The sequence below is a fragment of the Propithecus coquereli genome, unplaced genomic scaffold (genome assembly GCF_000956105.1).
Source record: "Propithecus coquereli isolate 6110/MARCELLA unplaced genomic scaffold, Pcoq_1.0 Scaffold279, whole genome shotgun sequence".
Taxonomy (NCBI): Eukaryota; Metazoa; Chordata; class Mammalia; order Primates; family Indriidae; genus Propithecus; species Propithecus coquereli.
The window spans coordinates 1,360,207-1,381,245 of record NW_012148385.1 but is presented as its reverse complement, the minus strand read 5'-3'; the positions used below and the strand labels follow the sequence as shown (position 1 = coordinate 1,381,245).

Sequence of the window (21,039 nt, the reverse complement as noted above, 5' to 3'; positions counted from 1 at the left end):
AAAATCCACCTAAAACCATCTCTTATCCCACCAGTGGTACATGATACATTGAGGGAAACCATATTTTAGTCCCAATTTTTCCTTTCACAGACCAGCAGGGGCCAAGTGACTATCCACAGATTATTCTTCCACCTTTCCTGCACCGGTGCTGTGAGAGGCACCCAGCTGTATGCAATGCAATCCCTGCCCTGAAGGACAGCATCGGCAGGTGGGCACGAAAGCTGCATGGCTGGGCCAGAAACCAGGTCTTCCCATCTCAAAACTGGTGATCTTTTCCTTGTGGCCACCATAATCAGCATAATGTTATGACATTTTCCATATGTTCCTCAGGAAACAGTTTTCTGAGTTAATGGCACATTATTAAGTGAGTCAACCTAACTACCACCGACTGATCACTTACTCGGCTGACATCCATGGCGACAGCAAGGATCTAAACAGCTCTGCTCTGTATACGTCAGTTTCAGTTTCAAGGTCTAAAGAGGCCATCTTTTGCAAATGTTATCTACTGTGGTGAAACGTAACGCATAAACTAATTCATGAGTTGTTTTATAAGGACAGTACTTCCAACCTTTTAAATGGGTTGTTTCTTTTCAACCCAAAAGTACTGGAAAAAAAAAACAGCTATGGTTCCAGATTAGACTATCTGAGATATGTCTCTGGCATGCATACTTATATCTATGTGCCTCAAAGAAAGAAAGAAACATCTTTCAAGTTTAACACAAATTCACATATTTAAAAAATACTCTTACATTTTAATTTTCAAAGACCTTTGTAGTGTAATAAATATACAGGAACTTCTTTCCCTAATAACTTTAGCATCCATTAATTATCTCCACATTTACAAATCATGATCATGATTCATACTAGAAACAATAGCTAAAATGTACTGAGTGTTTACCATGTACACACTGCTCTTGGTCATTTACACATATTATTAGCTCAGCTTTAAGACAATCCTAGGAGGTGAGTACTCTTATTTATCTCCATTATTTATCGCTATTATTTCAGAGAAGGGAACTGAAAATCATCCTCCAGCAAAAATAACATAGATGTATTATTTCATAGCATTAATACCAGTTAGAATTTCAAAGTAAAAGGAATATAGATTAGTTGTTTGGATTTAAATTATTCAGAAAAATAATTGCATAACTTAAATGACATATATATATATGTGTGCATGAGTACATGTATACACATGTGTATATACATATATTTAAAATGTTTAATAGGACAAATTCACTTTCTGAGTATGTTCTGAGAAATGCGTCATGAGGCAATTTCATCATTGTGCGGACATGATAGAGTGAACTTACACAAACCTAGATGGTGCGGCCTACTACACACCTAGGCTATATGGTATAGCCTGTTACTCCTGGCCTACAAACCTGTACAGTATGTCACTGTACTTTACACTGTAAGTATTGTAACACAAGGGTAAGTATTTGTGTATCTGAACAAATCGAAACATAGAAAAAGTACAATAAAAACATGGTATAAAATGTTAAAAAATTGTACACCCGTATAGGGCACTTACCATGAATGGAGCCTGCAGGACTGGAAGTTGCTCCGTGTGAGGCCGTGAGTGAGTGTGAAGGCCCGTACACTACCGTAGATTTTATAAACTCTGTATACTTAGACTACACTGAACTTATAAAAAATATTTTTCTCTCTTCAATAATAAATTAACTTTAGCTTAACTTTTATACTTTATAAACTTTTTAATTTTTTAACTTTTTGACTTTTTTGTAGTAACGCTTAGCTTAAAACAAATACATTGTAAAATATTTTCTTTCTTTATATTCTTACTCTATAAACTTTTTTCTATTTTTAATTTTTTTTTATGTTTTAAAATTTTTGTTTAAAAACTAACACAAACACACACACCTTAGCCTAGGCCTCCACAGGGTCAGGACTGTCACTATCCCTGTCTTCCACCTCCACAGCTTGTCCCACTAGAATATCTTCAGGGGCAATAACATATATGGAGCTGTCATCTCCTATGATAACAATGTCTTCTTTTGAAATACTTCCTGAAGGACCTGCCTCAGGCTGTTTTATAGTAAACTTTTTTTTTACATATAGAAAGAGTATACCCTAAAATAATGATAAAAATACAGTATAGTAAATACATAAACCAGTAACACTGTGGTTTATTATCATTGCCAAATATTATGTGCTGTACGTAATTATATGTGCTATACTGTTATATGACCAGCAAGCACAGTTGATTGTCTACACCAGCATCACCACATACATGTGAGTAATGCCTTGCACTAGGACATGGCGACGGCTACAATGTCACTAGGTGGTAGGAATTTATCAGCTCCATTACAATCGAATGGGACCACTGTTGTATATGTGGTCCATCACTGAGTAAAGCATCATTATGCAGTGCGTGACTGTATTATACATCTCACAGGTTATCCTTAAAATGCAATCTATTTACAGATTGAACAGTTTGGAAGTTTAAGGAGTAGGAATTACAAGGCGATTGAGTCTCTCAATGAATTCGGTTCTCACTTCTACATGTGCAGGTTAAGACTGCACTGAAGAATAAACAAAACTTTGACTCTCTTCCCATGACATCCAGTTTATCCACAATGATTACAGAAACTGGGTTTGTTAGAGTAACTACTACTTCTAAAAAGGATACACCAAAGGGGTTTAGTCACTGAACTACATGCAGTTTTCAGTGCTGGTTCTACTCAGCTGGCAATGAAATGAGTGAAGCCACTCAGGGATGACACACACAGGCTCACGCACCTCTGCCTAAGAGCTCCCTGGGGTTATGGAGCAGAAGCTGCTCTGGAAACTTCCCCGCCAGGCTTCCGGTGCCACCTGGGAAGGGACCCATGGGTGCTACGCAAGGTTCCATCAGCTGTTTGATTTTTATGAGACCAATCGATAATTAAGAACTGGAGAAGGAAGTATTACAAGGCTACCTAATGTTTCTTTCTTCACGTGGCCCACTGTAAATCTTCACTCAGACAACTGTATTTACTGAAGGCTTATTTCCTCCAGAATATCACATGCCCTCTGTGGCAGGGCAGGGTCCCGCCCTGTTTCCCAGACTGAGTGCCTCTGAGCACAAGTGCTGAGAGCCCTTGGAGGGGTTCTGTGGTTGCCTACATTTAGGGAACACAGCACACGCTATCCTCCCAAATCCCCACCCCCAGAGAGTCACAGTGTGCCACAAGATTTTAGAGGCTCTGAGAAGTGCTATAGTAAAGACTTTAAATTTCACCAGAGAAGATTTTTTTCACAATGCATCGTTATTAATGTTCTGTTAGAGTAGTGTTCTTAGAATATCGGTTTGGGAAATGTTAAAAGCAGCAATCCTTTGTGGCCTGGATTTTGGTGTGATTTCTTTTCCCTATAAAGATGATTTTATTAATGTAGTGGGCCAAATGTGAGGCCACTTCATATAGCCATACACCCCCCCACCGCCCCCCGAGGAGCTTCTGCACCTGAAATACATATAATCTTCCTATGATGAGTGGGAATTAGCAGTCCCACCAAAGCCCATTATCCCAAATTATGAAACATTTCAACTAAAGGGATTTTAAAGCTCTAACAAGCCCTAACATGTTAAAACCTTAATTAACTGGAACCCAACCAACCATTATCTTTTTTCCTAATATTCTTTGTTTTATGAGAAAGGCCTCATTAACAAGAAGTTATTTAGTCCAAAAAGCAATTTCCAATGTAGAGTGTACATAAACCCAATTTCCTACCCAATCTAAGCAACATTCTTAGTGTTCAATGAGAATTTAAGGTACGCCTTCAGCACTGCAGATCCTAACACATCAAAGAGAGTTTGACTTACAGAGGGGCAAAAATGAGTGTGAATTTATTTTAGAAAGACTTTTAGAGAAAGATGAAACAGAATAGACTTTTTAAATTTGAAAATAAGATCATTTCCTGAGCAATCTGGTTATACAAATTTTTACTACATATGCTGAGAAATATATAAAAAGGTAGTAAACAATCTGTTAAAACGTAACTAATTAAGCATCAATCAATATAGTAACTCAAACTCATCCAGACAACTCACAGATAGATTCACTGAACAGGAGGATGCCCCAACCTGTATGCAAATAATCAGCCTCTGTAATCAGAACCTTAACAGAAGTTAAGAAAACAAATTTCAAATTTATATCAGTCTTAGCACTAATGAACCCTTGTCAATATGGAATGCTTATGAACAACTCTAGATATCCTGTGTGATATCTAGAAAAGGTCATCTGGAATGACCATCTAACCACCGGAAACACTAGAATGCCAGGTATACGAAGGCAGGGACTCCATCAGAGGCATTCACTGTCCATGTATCACGTAGAACAGCTACTAGACACAAACCTGGGGCTTAACAACTACCTGTTATATTACTGAATGAAATCAAAGGTCTGAACTCAAACAATAAAGCTGAAAGTGAAAAGGCACATTCAAACAGTAATGAACATACTCATCGGAAATTTCAATATTGAGCTTCTGTTTGGTTTGGCTGAGAGTCGTGCGATAGAGCTTGGTGGCCATTTCAATCAGGTGGTCACTGCTGAAGAGAAAGTCTCCTTTACTGGCTGCTTCTGAGCCCTAAAAGGGCAAACCAAGAGTCAGATTATCATAATTAAAGACACCTTAGGAGGTAAATGTTCACAGGCTTGGCTAAAAACATATTTACAGTCTCTCTAAAACCTCAGACACTGGAGTCCATTCTCCCAAAGTAAACAATAATGACAAGAGCAGTCTTTCTTCAACTTGCTCAGAGCACTTCATAAGGTCTCCTAACCCCTTGTTATCCAAAGCCGGCTGATGAAGCAGAGGCACCACCTGCGTCGCCTGGGAGCTTGTTAGAAAAGTAGAATCTCAGGCCCTACAGCAGCCCCACGGAATGTGAATCCCTGACAAGATCCCTGGGTGATGTGTTTATACACTCAGGTTCAGAGAGTGCTGACCTAACCTGTAACTCATTCTGGAGGAGCTGGTTGAAAAATTCCTCAGTGATCTGGTTAAAAAAATAAAAAAATAACAACACCACTTCCACCAAATATCCTAGGGCAGTGGCTCTAAACCTTAGCAGCACAAGGGAGTCACATGGAGGAGTTTGCAAAAAATCTGAAGCTTTTGCCCCATTCACAGAAATTCTGATTTGACTGTACTAAAAACATGGCCTGGGCAGCAGCATTTTTAATGTTCCCAAGCTGTTAAAATGTGTAATTTTCACACACTGAGGTTGAGAATTACTGTTCTAGGATTTGATATGCCCTCTATAAATTAAGATCCACAGTGGGGAAAACAGGCTGAGATAAGCTTTTAAGATTTTTCTAAGTTTAGAGTCAGCCAAATAGTGGCACTATTAGCTAGACACATATGCCTAAATATGATTAATATTCCTAACGTTGGTTTATTCAAGCGACTAAGTGTTATGTGACAGGCACTGTCCATACAGTATCTTACTTAATCCTATGACAATGCTACGAAGTAGGTACTATTATTATCCCCATTTTAAAGATACGCACACAAAAGTTAAATGACTTGGCCAATGTCATTATAAAGTTAGTGAGACCAGTTCCAGAACCTACACTTAACCACTTCGTTCAAGTCAGGAGGTCCTGGTTAAGCTAAAGGCAACGAACATAAAAAATCTTTAGGTCAAAATTATTAGGCTGTTATTTTATTATAGTTGTATCCTTTAATACAAATCCCTTTAAAGATGAACAAGAAGACATTTACTAAGTTGATACAAAGAAGAAACAATAGGAGGAACCATAATTTAAAACATCTTAATATTTCTATGTGTTAGTCACAAAAAGTAAAGTGAACAAGTCAATAAAAGTGATTAAGTTTATTCAACTATTGAAAAACCAAGCCTGAGATTTTACATAGGGGTGAATACAGCCAAAATTTGTAAACCAGTGAGGAGGATATATAGACTTCAGGCAATAGGATTAATCGGATGTGGAAATTTTTAAATCAATGCCCAAGAGGCTGGACAAATGCAGAAATCTTTCAGTCAAGTCACTGGTTGAAACTTTACCTCTTTGAGGTGCACCGCGAAGAAGCCATCGTTTTGTGAGCTCATTGACACCTTGGTCACATCCACCAAGGGAACCTCGGACTTGATTTGTCCAGACTTTTGATCAGCAAGGAGGAGATTATTGTTTGTTAAGAGGAAAATCCGGGATGTACTCTAAAGCAAAGCAAAAAAGGTGTACAACAATGATCAAAAATATCCAAAAATGATCCATGAATTTAAAGCATTATTTATTTGCAGAAATGCACATTTTATTCTAATACCTTTCAATAAGCATACCTATGTAAACCAAGAACACACTAAAAAACATAGATAATATATTTTAATTCATAAAAATTTCAGAGAACATGCAAAATCCCACCCAAGCCTAAAGGTAAGGGGAAATACCCCCCTCACAGTACCTCTACCAAGACCATGAAATGTGAATTTTAAGATTCAGAAAAATAAGGATTACTGTCCCAACTAATAAATACTTAACAGTCTTCAGGGTTAGCATTTTTACCTTCCCATTAGCACGGTTAATTTTGTTCACGACTTCAGCAATGATGATCTTTTCTTCAATGGCATCTTTGAGTTTCTTATACTTGGGGTTCTTGTTGATTTCCAGGTAAGCCCCTTGGAATGGCTGCCCAACACTAAAGGGAAAAATTCCTGCATGTTAGAAACCATTTCAAGTGGAAGTACTACTGGGAAAGTGAAACAGGCCAGCTGATTCTAAGGAGGAGCCGACAACTTCATAAAAAGTTATTTCGATTTATTTTATATATTACACTTTCACCTATTCTAAATATAAGTTGGAAATGAAACCATAAACCTATTTTAAACGTATTGTTGATGTGATCATGGCATTTGGTAGGTAGGACTTTGATAACGATCTTATCACAGAGAACAATCAGGATAGAAATCACTGGCAAGAACAAAAGCTAAGACTCAAATGCATAGCCTCACATGAAAGAAAAGGCAATTTCTTCTAATCTGTTAATATAAAGCTAACAGCTGCCCACAAAGGATTTACTAAGGCCTTCAAACAATATGTGGCAATGAAAAAAAGAGCTGAAATCATCACCATCACCTGCTCCAAAGAAAAATTTAATTTTCTTGCAGAGAATAAGAAAATCAGTAGGCTTTCTGGGAAAGTGATTGCATCCCAGGGCAATCACTTTAGAAGATAACTAGAGAGCACTTGATATTATCATGTAACCCCGGTTCTAAATAGGCAATGCAGCTGGTCCCCAACTTACGATGGTTCAACTTATGATTTTCAACTTTACAATGGCACCCATACAACCACAATGTTTTTAACTTTCAGTATTCAATAAACTATATGAGATATTCAACACTTTGTTATAAAATAGGCTTTGTGTTAGATGATTTTGCCCAACTGTAGGCTAATGTAAGTGTTCTGAGCACGTTTAAGGTAGGCTAGGGTAGGTTAGGTGTATCAAATGCATTTTCAATTTGTGATATTTTCAACTTTGATGAATTTACCAGGGTATAACCCCATCAAAAGTCAAGGAGCATCTGTATACCAGAGGGGAATCAAGCCTCCTCCTAAGATATGCCTCTAAAGGACAGAAGTAACCACAGCAAACATTCAGAATCAGAGCAGTTTTTTTTCCCCAACAAATTTTCTCAAGAGGCCTAACTGTGCTCTTATCATTAAGATGTTGATTTCCCTAAATACTTGTGGGGGGACTCTCTTAGGACAGCATTCAAGACACCAAGAAAAAAACTGCTGCTTCAAGCGATCTACAAGCTTTATTTTGAGCTACAAAGATCTGGCAATTTGCAAATATGACTTTAAAGGCTTGTGTTGTGGGTGGAGGATTAGGGAAGAAAAATCCACGTAGGTGGTCAATGTTTCGCAGCTCCCAGGATGTAAAAGGCCGACTGACTCCCATAAGAGCTGCCACTTCCCAGAGTGGTGGGAGGGTAAATTATTCCACCTCCCTCGCTGCTGTGGGGTGAGTGTGGACACCATCCCTGAAAACTGATCAAACTACCTAAAAAGGACTTGGCCTGAAGTTAACTTTTAAAAATTAATATTCAAATGTATTTTAAATAATAAAAAATGCTAACGGCCTTTTAATTAGTTTCTTCAAAAATGTATTTTCCAGCCTGCAGTTTCTGAAGAGTCACGTGCAGGGAATGTTCATTAAGAGGGTTACTTTCTAATTTTAAAATGTATAAAGAAAAAGTTCAGTAAAATTAGTTGCTGAAGCAAGCATATAGACAATTTTCCTGTTTGAATATGCTTTATGTAATAAGCATTTTGGACAACTTTAGACTTAGCTGCTGTGTTTGCCTTAAGGGAATATATATATCACCTCGAGCAGTCAACTCAGCCAACTAAGGGAGCTGTGCAACTTAAAGTCCTTAAACCCAATGAGTCTGGCAACTTATGTTCATTTAATCCTTTAAAAGGGAGCTCTTTCAAATGTGTATGAAGATACAGAGAATATAAATATAACATATGTAATACATGTGAATATACGTAGCATATAATACATTTTTGTTTCTAGGCCATTCTTTGGGAGAAGCTGTAAGTTGTTATAGATTTGGCTTGAAATTATACAATCTACTTTTTATAATAAAATAAATAAATTTTAAAAAATAAAATTTTATAAATATTGAATGAAAAGGGATAGAAATTCTGTGGGGACATGATGAATGTAGGAGATGTAAGAATACTCAGATAAGTAGTCTTTACCAAGGACTTTGCTTGTTAAACTTGTGACTGGTGTTCCTTCTTTTTCTGAGTACTCGGTGTTTACAATAAAGGAACTGAACTTGCTGCACAGGCCACTTAAGTCATTCATGTCCAGTGAGCTAGCAGACCGAGGGCACCACGGACCAGGGCTTATGCAACACTCGAAAGGTACTCTACTGGCTCACTCGTTCATTTACCTTACAAATGAACTTCTGACCTGACTTGTTAAGGCAGGAAGACGAGAATGGTAATTAGAGTATATTACCCACAGAAATTTGGCTTGTCTTAGAAAACTATGAAAAACTAACAGGAATTTACAATGCAAATTTATCTTAATAGCCTATATATTTTTTATTTTAAATGACTTCTAATTATTTAATAAAGTGTTCCAGCTAATGCCAATGAAGTAAAACCAACAACCGTAATCTCATTTCATTAAAGTACACTAAGGAAGCCAGTGCTCAAATGTGTTATGTGTATTCATATCCAGCTAACTATATTACAAAATGATTCACAAAACCACCCATTTAAGACTGAAATCAAACTCCACTAGAAAAGGCCTACAAATATATTTGAGAAACTTTTAAATTATTGACTTTTAGGGGTAAAGCAAAGACATAATAATACCTGGACGGGTATAAAGCCTTCTTGTCTTTGAAGAGTTCACTGGCTTCTAGTTTCTCTTCATAAATAAGTTTCTGCTGGTCTGTGAATTGGTCCCTGTATTTTTTACACTGTGTGATATGAGAAGAACAAAACAAAACATCACTTATATAAATAAATCATTACTCATTCTTAAATATGCTAAGCCAACTGAACAGCAACAAGGATAAGACTGAAGGTGTACAAAATATTCACTTAAAAGGCCAAAAACTTTTTTCCTTTGTTGGCTTTAAAAAGTTCATCTCAGAAAATGTCATAAAGACTATATTTGTATTGCAGAATCTGGGATGCTTCTTACCAGGGCCTAGCTGGCCTGAGCCCTGCAAGGAGGATACTGTTTTCTCCTACTGTGATGTCAGTCCCTGCAGATCACCTAGTCCCGAGGCTGTCACTCTTCTAGAGAGACTCACAGTAAAAATCACTGCACATCACAATTCAGTGCATACATTTCTACACACATAGAGACAATTTATATAAAACCTTCTCAAAACAATACTTATCCTTTCTATATGTTGTGCACTCTGTTTTCTATTTCGTTTAAAAACACTGGTAGTGATCTACTAAATTGACTTCATGACTCACAAATATGCTATGACCTATAGTTTGAAAACCACCGCTCCAAATCCCCACCCCCCACTACCATTTTACAATGTGGACATGGAATCTTAGAAGTTCCACTTCGCTGTGACTCTGAGGCTGCAATGAGAGGAGACAGGGATGGGTTTTTTAGTAATAGATGAGTGTTCCAAGAAATTCAGTTACAGGTGGGGCCCAGCACCACCACGAAGAAATGTTAGCATTGCTGCCAACCCTTCCCATGGAAAAGCTCCCCTAGGAATAAACAGCCCTCTCATCCCCCACCCCCAATCCAAGGGAGATAGGGGGTAGATTGTGGAGCCAGGAGGGCGGAGGCAGCACAGACCCCCAGCATCAGCAGCTCCCCATCATTATTTCTGAAAATAGTTTCTGTGTCAGACTGAAAAGGGAGACAAACAATTGAGAAGTTGGTGCATCTGGCCAGATTGGCTCAGTGTTACGGGACAAAACCCAGAATCCAGTTCCATATGTTGTGCTGGTAGCACTCATCACACTAATTAGCGATAATGTCACTCCACACATATGCGATTCGGATACACAAAGAACAAGCCTACACTGCTGGGCAGGAAAGAGCTTCCCGGAAGATGTATCCACTGATCATTCATTTACTAAATGCCTTCCATCTCATGGTTTTATGACATCTGATAACCATATATATTTAGCATTTCACATAACAACTGACTAAGTTATTGGAATACAGTCACCATCTATACAAACACCCCATGTGCCCCATGCTGGGCAGTATTCTCCTATAAAACAAGAGAGCTAAAGTAAAAGCAGTATAAAACAGATTGTCAGCTTCCCTTTACTTCAGGTAGAAGAAGTTTTAGTGTCTTGTAGGGACTTTAAGGCCTTTTCCCCACATCGAAGTGCGTGAGTGTTCACATGTATATCTGATGAGTATGTGTTCAATAAATCTGATACACTAAACTCTTACAATTGGTAGAATTTCTTTATGTCACTTGAAGGTGTTCAAATTTTGTCATTTCTATCTCCTACAATATTCCTTCTGACAAAGAGAAGAACAGACAAACAAAACCTGAATGATGTGAAAGCCATAGGAACCAGAATGGAAAGACGAGGCGGGCGTGTGCTTTCCTTTCCAGCCGGGCCGAGAGGCAGCCGCATGGCCGCGCAGGACTTCTCACAGAAAGTCAAGTATGATGCATGGTTCAAAACTACCAAAGTTCTCAACTAATTCTCTTCAAGGCAAAGCAAGAATGTGTTCAAAATTTGATTTTATGTAAGAGTTCTCAAACACTCAAAATATATGATAGGAAGTCTCTGGAAAAAAATATAACATGACATTATTTTTTACCCTCCACAAGTGGAAAATTCTTTTTAGCTCCTTGTGAGTAGAATCCAAGAATAGATAGGGTCTTGATGGCCAATTCTTGTCTATTGGAGATAAGGAAGGCATCTTATTTTTCATTTCTAAGAAGTATTTTTGCACCTGTGTTGGGTTTGACAGAAAATACAAAAAAATGAGGAAAATATACCAGAAAAGACATTGTTTTACATACACCATGATCAATCTTTAGTGGAATTTATCAGGTTTTACTCCAGGTTTTTTTTCCTGTGGAGACGGCATCTGGCTATGTTGCCCAGGCTGGTCTTTAACTCCTGGCCTCAAGTGATCCTCCTGCCTTGGCCTCCCACAGTACTAGGATTACGGGCATGAGCCACCATGCCAGGCCAAGTTCATAAAACTTTGTAACTCATCTAGGAAGTCTCTATTCCACTCTTTCATACTGGTTGGGGAAATATGAGCTCCACCAAATGGTTAAAAGAAGAATACCGACACTCACACTCATATTAACACTAATACTAACACCAGCTAATACTATAGAGCTGTACTATCGAAAAGGTAGCCACTAGTCACATGGCCTATTTATATTTAAATTTTAAGTAAATAAAATTAAATAAAATAAAAAATCCAGTCACATTGGTTACATTTCAAGTGCTCAATAACCACGTGAGCTAGTGACTGCTCTATTGTTACAGGACATTTTCATCACTGCAGAAAGTTCTATCAGATTGGGTTGCTCGAGAGGACTTAACATGTGCCAGGCAGTGAAAGAGCTTTATATCATCACTCCATTTTAATCCTCACACCAATCGGCTCTTTGAGGTTAGTGCTATTATTATTCCCATTTTACAGATTAAAAACGAGGCTCACAGAAGTTAAGTAACTTGCTCAAGTCACACATCTGTAAGCGGCAATGCAGGTTGACTCCACAGTTTACAGTCTGTTCACCACCACATATACTTCTCTGGAAGACAGAGAACTCCAAAATCCACGCTGGTAGAGTGGCACACCCTTTCTCTCTTTAACCCTCTACCCACTAACTTGGTTGCCAGCCTTGCCCTGCTGCTGCTCATGGCAGCAAGTTTAACAGGGCAAGACCCGGGCTTGCTTGGGTTCGCTTTCCCTAAAGTTCTCCCTGTCAAGTAAGTAAAACATTTTATTAATCAAGTATGGGCCAATAACAACTCTTTCTGACACAATTCTACCTGAATATGGGGGAGAGGATAAAAAAAGATTACTAACTCTCAGTGTCACGGTTATGATTTAATCATTGCCCGAAAAGTCATTTTTGTCAATTAAAGAAACGCACATTTTATTGAGTTGGTGCTATTATGTAGGTAATTTAATGGCAACAATTAACCATATACAGAAAGTGTTAACTTACAATTCTCTGAAGTGTAAACTCATAGATTTTCTTTCCAGCATTGGCTCTGAAGAATTTCCGGTACTCCCTACGTACCTTTAGAAAGAAGAGGCAGAGTATAGTGGTTAACATGTGGCTGGTGTGTGTCCATAATGATACATCTCTCTCAAAAATGAAAATGAAAATGTGTAGGACAAGTAAATTTACAAGGGTTCTTTCCGGATTTAACAATATAATGGAAACACATTCAGACAGTGGCTGTTAAGTCAGAGAGAAAGAAATTGAGAAACGTAAAATGAGAAGAATTGATGTTTTAAATCCTCTTAGTAGTTTTCAAAGAACTTGATGATTTGACAGGAAACATTTTAAAGGCACAGCTGCAAACTCATCACAAATTAAAATACATTTCAGAAAATAATATATAAGGTAATTTTCCCTTCAGATTGCTTTTTAAAAGCAAAAAAAAAAAAAAAAAAAAGTCTGAAGAACTGTACTGCAGTTTCCGAAAGCCTTGCATATGAAGACAGGACTTTAGCACCACACATTGAGAACCAAATGTGGCTATCGATAAGAATTTTAAAAGAAGCTTTTAAACTACTATTATCTTCTTTTGATTGCATTAATTTTTCTCTCTCAACTCTACTCCCACCAAACTTAATGCTATCACAAACTTAAAACATCACAGATAGTTTCACTTCACATATTTTTTTCTTGCTATGCTGTCATATTTATTTCATATACTAATAATGTCTAACCAATAGTAGTAATTAAATGAGGTATTTGCTGAATGAATGATACAGTAACATTCTGAAATTGAAGGAAAAATATTTTAAATATTTATCACCACCCCACTATAAATGGGAAAGTCAGAATTTAGCAAAATATTAGCCTATTGGAATAATTCAGATGTTATGTATCTTTTTCTTTTATCGCCAGTTTTCTGGGTTTAACTGCATATGCTCAAAATATTTCTACATTAGGGATTGAAAAGTAACAACCTATTACTCAAATTCGGTTTGTAGATTAATGTTTTATATGAATATTTTTAAGCTAAGAACTTAATAGCTGTGTTCTGACTGCTCCACTGACCAGCTCTTCTCTCCCTCTGTTGGGCCTCCCTATTCCCTGAGACACAACAACACTGAAATTAGGCCAGTTAATAACCCTATAATGACCTCTTAGCGCTCAAGTGAAGAGTCCCACGTCTTTCACTTTAAATCAAAAGCTAGAAATGATTAAGCTTCGTGTGGAAGGCATGACAAAAGCCGGATAGGCCAAATGGTAGGCCTCTTGCGTCAAACAGTCAAGTTGCGAATGCAAAGGAAAAGTTCTTGAAGGAAACTCAAAGTGCTACTCCAGTGAACACATGAATGATAAGAAAGTGAAACAGCCTTATTGCTGATACGGAGAAAGTTTGAGTGGTCTAGACAGAAGATCAAACCAGCCACAACAGTCCCTTAAGCCAAAGCCTAATCCAGAGCAAGCTCTACCTCTCTTCAATTCTATGAAGGCTAAGAGAGGTGAGGAAGCTGCAGAAGAAAAGTTTAAAGCGAGCACAGGTTGGTTCATGAGGTTTAAGGAAAGAAGTCGTCCCCATAACATAAAATCGCAAGGTAAAGCAGCAAGTAATGTAGAGGCTACAGCAAGTTATCCAGAAGATCTAGCTAAGATCACTGATGAAAGTAGCTACATTAAACAACAGATTTTCAGTGTAGATCAAACAACCTCCTATCAGAAGAAGATGCCCTTGGACTTTAATAGAGAGGAGAAGTCAAAGCCTAGCTTCAAAGCTTCAAAGGACAGGCTAACTCTATTGTTAGAGGCTAATGCCAACGACAACTTTAAGTTGAAGCCAATGTTTATTAACCATTCTGAAAATCTCAAGGCCCTTAAGAATTATGCTAAGTCTACTCTACCTGGGCCTCTATAAATGGAACAACAAAGCCTGGATGACAGCACATCTGTTTACAGCATGATTTACCAACTATGTTTAGCCCACTGTTAAGACCTACTGCTCAGAAAAAAAGATTTTTTTCAAAATGTTACTGCTCATTGACAATGCAACCTAATCACCCAACAGCTCTGACAGAGATGTACGAGAAGCTTAAAAATTGTTTTCAGGCCTGCTAACACAGCACCTATTTTGCAGCCCATGGATCAAGGAGTGATTTTGACTTTGAAGTCCTATTATTTAAGAAATACATTTTGTAAGGCTGTAGCTGCCATAGACAGTGAGTCCTCTGATGGATCTGGGCAAAATAAATTGAAAACTTTCTGGAAAGGATTCACCTTTCCAGATGCCATTAAGAACATAAGTGATTCATGGAAGGAGGTCAAACTGGCAACATGAGTAGGAGTTTGGAAGAGGTTGATTCCAACTCTCAGGGATGACTTTGAGGGGCTCCAGACTTCAGCAGGGAAAGGGACTACAGATGTGGTAGAAACAGTAAGAGAACTAGAAGTGGAGCCTAAAGATGTGACTGAATTGCTGCAATCTCATGATAAAACTTGAATGGATGAGAAGCTGCTTCTTAGGGACGAGCAAAATGGTTTCTACTCCTGGTGAAGATGTTGTGAACACTGTTGAAATGACAACAAAGGATTCAGAATACTCCATAAACTTAGTTGATAAGGAACAGGGTTTGAGAGGATTGACTTTAATTTTGAAAAAAGTTCTACTGTGCGTAAAGTGCTGTCAAACAGCATCACATGATACAGAGAAATCTTTAGTGAAAGGAAGAGTCAACCAGTGTGGCAACCTCATTGTCTTATTTAAAGAAATCGCCATAGCCACCTCAACTTTCAGCAACCACCACCCTGATCAGTCAGCAGAAATCAACACAGAGGCAAGACCCTCCACCAGCAAAAAGATTATGACTCACTGAAGGCTCAGATGATCTCTAGCATATTTTTTAGCAATAGTATTTTTTCATTAAGGTGTGTACATTGGCTTTGTAGACACAAAGCGACTGCACACTTAACAGACTATAGTATAGTGTAAACATAACTTTCATACGCACTGGGAAACCAAAAACTTTGTGTGACTCACTTTATTGCGATATTTGCTTCACTGCCTGCAATACCTCTGACGTACGCCTGCGTTTATATCCTAGTTAATCATTTCTCTTCTAGCTACAGAGTTGTTAGATTCACAAATATTTTCAATCTCAAACTTATAAAGTTAGAAGGGACAAGGAGAAGAAAAATGTTACCTGTTAACTGGTTCCTGAAATTGTAATAGCATAATAGCAGACAAGTTAAAGTGAAGTTACATGAGACCATGTCCTTAAAAGTAAACTCAAAGTCCTAACTATATTTAGTTGAGCCTCATTATAACTTAGCTCATAGCTACATGTTTTTTGATACACCACAGGACAGGTTGTTTCTTCCGCATACAACTACATACGGTAAGAGCCCAGCCCAGTGACATATACGATGGTGCCCTTCGTGGGCACCTGGAGTTCTAAAGGGTCCACTGCACTTTATAATCATTTCTGCAAAAAAAAGATCAAATCATTTCAAAGGGCAAAACTATCACTCATAATAACATAATTCTCATAATTCTCTTTTGGGAAAAACAAGTATAAAATTATTATATTTTTGGACTTCAACAGAGTTGAATCTTATTTCATAACAATAATAATGGCGACATATTCAAATAATGCTGTTTTATTGGAAACAGGAGAAAAAAATTATGTCTAGAGTAAGCCCAATTAATTTCTGCTAAAATAACATTTACCTAAAAACTAAATTTGCTTTGTAGGTTGCTAGTGCACATCCCTAATTTAAAAACATTTTGAAATCATATGCAGTTAAACCCAGAAAACTGTAGATAAACATATTACTGATGGAAATCATTATACAGAGTAAAAAATCCTGACTCAATGTTGTTTTTCCTTTCTTTTATGAACATCAGAATGCAAATGAGAAGATGTGAATAAAACAGGAAAATGTTTTGTTTGGCTTTTAAAAAAATGGTTACAGAACTTAAGAATTCTTCAGATAGAATATCTGTTAAAATTCATATTTAAGTTACTTCTTAATTATTTCAAACATTACTTGATGAATACTCAGTATAATCAAAAAGGATAATTTACTAAAAGTTTATAGGCTGGCTGGGCACAGTGGCTCACGCCTGTAATCCTAGCTCTCTGGGAGGCTGAGGCAGTAGGATTGCTTGAGCCCAGGAGTTTGAGGTTGCTGTGAGCTAGGCTGATGCCACGGCACTCACTCTACCCAGGGCAAAAAGAGTGAGACTCTGTCTCAAAAAAAAAAAAAAAAAAGTTTATAGGCTGAACTTGCAGGAAAAAATGCAGATTGTTCAAAGCAGAATTCAGAGATATTTCTAATAGTTGTTCAGATTCAGAGTCAATGATTTCTCAGATAATATTCAAATATTTAGAATGAGATTAAATGCCATAGGATTAAAAGTAAAAATAATGATGAGGTATAGTGTCAAAAAGGGACCTAATTATCCCCAAAAGGCAACAGGGATGGCTCCCTATGGTGATTAGTTATTGAATATTTTAGGAAGATCAAATCTTGATATTGTCTGAAGATTTTTCAGAGCTCAGAGTCTTATTCTAAAGGTTTCCAGAGCTCAGAGTCATATTTACTTATATGTACTACTGTACACACAAGCATATCCTACTCTAGTAAATACCACTTTGAAATATGCCCTGCTCTAATCACAGGCATTTGAATTTAAAGTTCTCTTTAACCTGAATGATCCACTGATCTCTGACTATGGTCTCATTCATTATAATCCATAAATTTACTGACGCAAACTCCTTTGGTTTTTACGCTGAACAATTAGAATCATGTTGAAGAAAGCTCTACTCCAGCCAGCCATTATTGCAGCAGAATAGGCAGACAAAGGAAAACAAAAGCCTGGCATCCCCAGGCGGGCCACTGTGGGTATAGGTCAGCTTCTAGCTCAACTATTGTCACTGTCTCATGGATTAGAAAAAAAAACAACTTTATACTCATAAAGATAACATAAAATAAAACTTGGACAACAAAGTATCTTGTATAAAATGTGTCATATTGTTATTACTTTAAACCTATTATTTAAAGAAACAGAAATCACAGCAACATCAGAAAAAATATTAGTGCACAGGTTTCTTCTCAAAAAGAAACAAAATTAGGCAAGATGACATTCTACGTGTGCAGACCATCAGCAAGCATAATCAACAGTTTTCTCGGGGTTAGTAAGTGCTAGGCTTTATGGATTTCACCCTGGACAGAAAGAAGTGGTTGAGGAAGTACCTTCAGTCCAAGCCAGTAAGCCCAAATGACAGCAACTGCATGCTTACGCCTAGCCTCCTCCTTCAAGCGTTTCAATTCCCTTCGAGCCTAGAATGTTTTAGATAGTAAATAAAAGAGACAGCCCAATGCAGACAGCACACCAAACAGAAGAGCCAATTTACGAATAAGGGTTCCAGAATGACAGAGGAACAGTGCATCATCATTTATACCCAAGAACAGTGTCAGCTGGTGCAGCGCTTGTATTTTCAGTGCATTGAGATTCTGTTCCAGAGGAGGACAATCTGTGCAGTGTACCCAAGGTAATCACCTCCTGCCCCCTTGCTTCCATTCTTTTCCCTCCTTCTCCCCTGTTCTCTCTCCCTCTTTGCTCCCTTCTCCACACCCTCTCCCTCCCTTATCAGACTTAGAACTCTGAGGGGCAGGCCTAATGATTCCGCTAGGCCTCCCTTCGCTGACAGCACATGGGGCTTAAGAAGCTATGCACTCTTGTCTGAGTTCAATCATTTGGACGGATAAAAAGATAACTCCTGTGAGCAACCATTTAGAAAACTGGATTTTTCTGAAGTGCAAACAAAAACCCAAACTAACAAAACTCAAAAATTCTTTCTAGTTAAAAAATGGGAAGTAGCCATGTATAAAAACCCCAATTTTAGCTGAGGCCCCAAACAGGGAAATAATATACTGAAGATTGAGGCAAGACAAAAAGTAAAACATAACAACTTACAGGTTTAAAAATTACTCTCAGGGAAAAATTAATCTTAGGCATGCTATTTTAAAAGACAGAAAAGGCATTAAGTTTTCAAGATATTACAGTACCAAGAGCAGGAAATGAGCTCGCTCAATGGAGAAATCCCAGCAATAACTGTCTCAGAGTCCTTCTGCCTCTGGGAAGACCTTCCCCTGGGTTGACTAAAGGAACTAGTCTGTGCTTCACAGATTTTCAGGGAAAACACAAATGAACAACTTTGGTCAATTTTTGGCAAATTAAGCTCTTTATGCAGGCAAATGTTGACTTTTCTCATTTTTTCTCATAACAGAGGCTTACAATGTTGACAAGGTACATTTAAAAACACAGGACTCTGTTGATATTTGTGTTTCTAACTGGAATACACATTTTTAGCAAAGATGACCTTTGATTTTCTAAGTAACGAAAACATCTAAAAATCTCGTCCCTTGGGGTATGTGAAATGTTCACAGAGCCCACGGCTATGCCTGGGGATTAGTGAGAGTATTTCAGGAGGCCTTTGTTTCTGAAAACAAACAGCTGATGCTGAAATTCCTGCAATTCTTCAGTGGCAATTATAGCTAGCTTTGCATGAACATGGTTTTCTGTTAAATCACAGATGATAATTCTTTGCACATGTAATTTTGCTTATAATAATCAATAGCTGCCACGGTGAGGCTAAAAAACCAATTTCATTAATGGATTAATTTTTTTAAGGCATGTGTTAAAGTCATTTCCATTGTCAAAACACTGCAGAGAACTGATTCAAGCCCAAACCTTAATATTCCCAACATGCCCTCTCCCCAATATCCCTAAATAACTGCTAGCATGTATCAGTGGGGCGGGGGCAGGGGTGAGGGGGGGAGAAACTAAACATGCATGTTACTTAAGAATTTTTTAAAAAGAGCAACTATACTAGTGCCTTATTAGTAAGCAATTAGTTTTTTTGGCCTACACATGCCTAAGCTTCCTATGCACACTACTGACACTAACATCTCCAGGTTTATTAAATCTGGCGGCTAGGACATGCACCAGTGTGAGCCACTATTCACTGTAGTCATCCCCCCCAATATGCTAGAGATAAAGATTGATTACAGCAGAATTCCCAGATGGAGCGTTGGGATGTGTGCATCAAGTACCTTCGATCCAAGCCAGTAAGCCCAAATAACTGCAATAGCATGTTTATTCCTAGCCTCCTCCTTCAGCCGTCTCAGTTCCCTTCGCGCCTGTGATGCATGTGAAAAGGAGTTACAGAAAAGTTTAAGGCAGGAAAGGTTACTGCTGGTTCCCAATGGAGCAAGAAAAAGAAAGACACCGCTCACCACCAAATGGTAAATGCAAAAGTGTGTGCCACCACCCCACACCAAAACGTTGGAAAGAGCAGGAGGCAGATGCGTGCTCAGTAGCTTAAGCCAGTGAAACATTTTCTGCCCCTGAGGCCGAGGCTCCGCGGTTGTACTCGACGTCGCTCCCGACCCACCACTGTCCTCAGGGGCTCTGGCTTACCTGGGTCCCGTGCCAGTACGCCGCAATGGTTGTGACTGCTTCCTGACAGCGCTTTTGATGCTTTAGTTCCCGCAGGATTTTTCGAGCCTGAGGCGTAGAATCACCCAAAAAAGGGAATGTTAAAGAAAGTGGAATTCACAGTGACTGGAAAAAAAGACCTGAGAGATGGCAGTCCCAACACTATGCTCCAGCTTGAAGGGAAGATGAAGGTGCCCAGCTCCAAACTTGCTCTGACAAGGTGGTCAAGCATGGCAGTGTAGTTCCCGCTCTAGACTGGGACAGCTGCCTCCCGTGCCCTGACACGCAACAGGAAAAATCTGACCACAGCAACACCAGCTGGTGCACACCAGTGGTTCTCAGAATGTGGTCGGAGGATTTCCAGTGATCCTCCAAAGTCCACTGTATCTCTTCTATTATTACGGTCTGGAACACAACCGTAGCTGTCCTTCTTATGCAAAAGAGATCTGTAAACATTTGCTAAAACAAAATGATTTAACTGATCTCAAACCAGGGGCTTCTTTCCAGCAGTTACTGGAAACTGATTTCATGGGGGCTGAGAGGACACCTGGTTTGGTAGTGGACTTTGGTTCCTGCCTCTGAAGTCTCTGACCTGTACCCTGGGACCAGGGTCAGGCAAGGTCAGGTCAGGCAAGAACCTGCAGGCAGCAGTTTCACGTACTCTACATGCCTGGACTTGTATTTTGGCATCTGCCGTGGGACAACTCCCAAGCCCTTGGGTTGTCCAGGGCCCAGGCTCTACCCTCCAAAGGGGCTCCAGGCATGGACACTACCTTGAAGTATCCCTTCTGGATCCAGACCACTGCACAAAATCTAACAGGAAAGTGGTCACAACAGGTCCTGAAGT

At 38.5% G+C, this 21,039-nt stretch overlaps 1 protein-coding gene across 1 annotated transcript in view; it reads right to left on the bottom strand.

The window, feature by feature from the left end:
- The window catches only part of MYO1B (myosin IB), a 150,977-nt gene that overhangs the window by 3,334 nt on the left and 126,604 nt on the right, over positions 1 to 21,039 (bottom strand). The window contains exons 22-29 of the mRNA XM_012647923.1: positions 20,175 to 20,261; positions 17,945 to 18,031; positions 12,698 to 12,772; positions 11,323 to 11,457; positions 9,372 to 9,478; positions 6,537 to 6,669; positions 6,038 to 6,190; positions 4,466 to 4,593 (exon numbers count right to left, since the gene is read on the bottom strand). Coding sequence (XP_012503377.1) covers positions 4,466 to 4,593; positions 6,038 to 6,190; positions 6,537 to 6,669; positions 9,372 to 9,478; positions 11,323 to 11,457; positions 12,698 to 12,772; positions 17,945 to 18,031; positions 20,175 to 20,261 — 905 coding nt within the window. The remainder of the gene's footprint in view (positions 1 to 4,465; positions 4,594 to 6,037; positions 6,191 to 6,536; positions 6,670 to 9,371; positions 9,479 to 11,322; positions 11,458 to 12,697; positions 12,773 to 17,944; positions 18,032 to 20,174; positions 20,262 to 21,039) is intronic.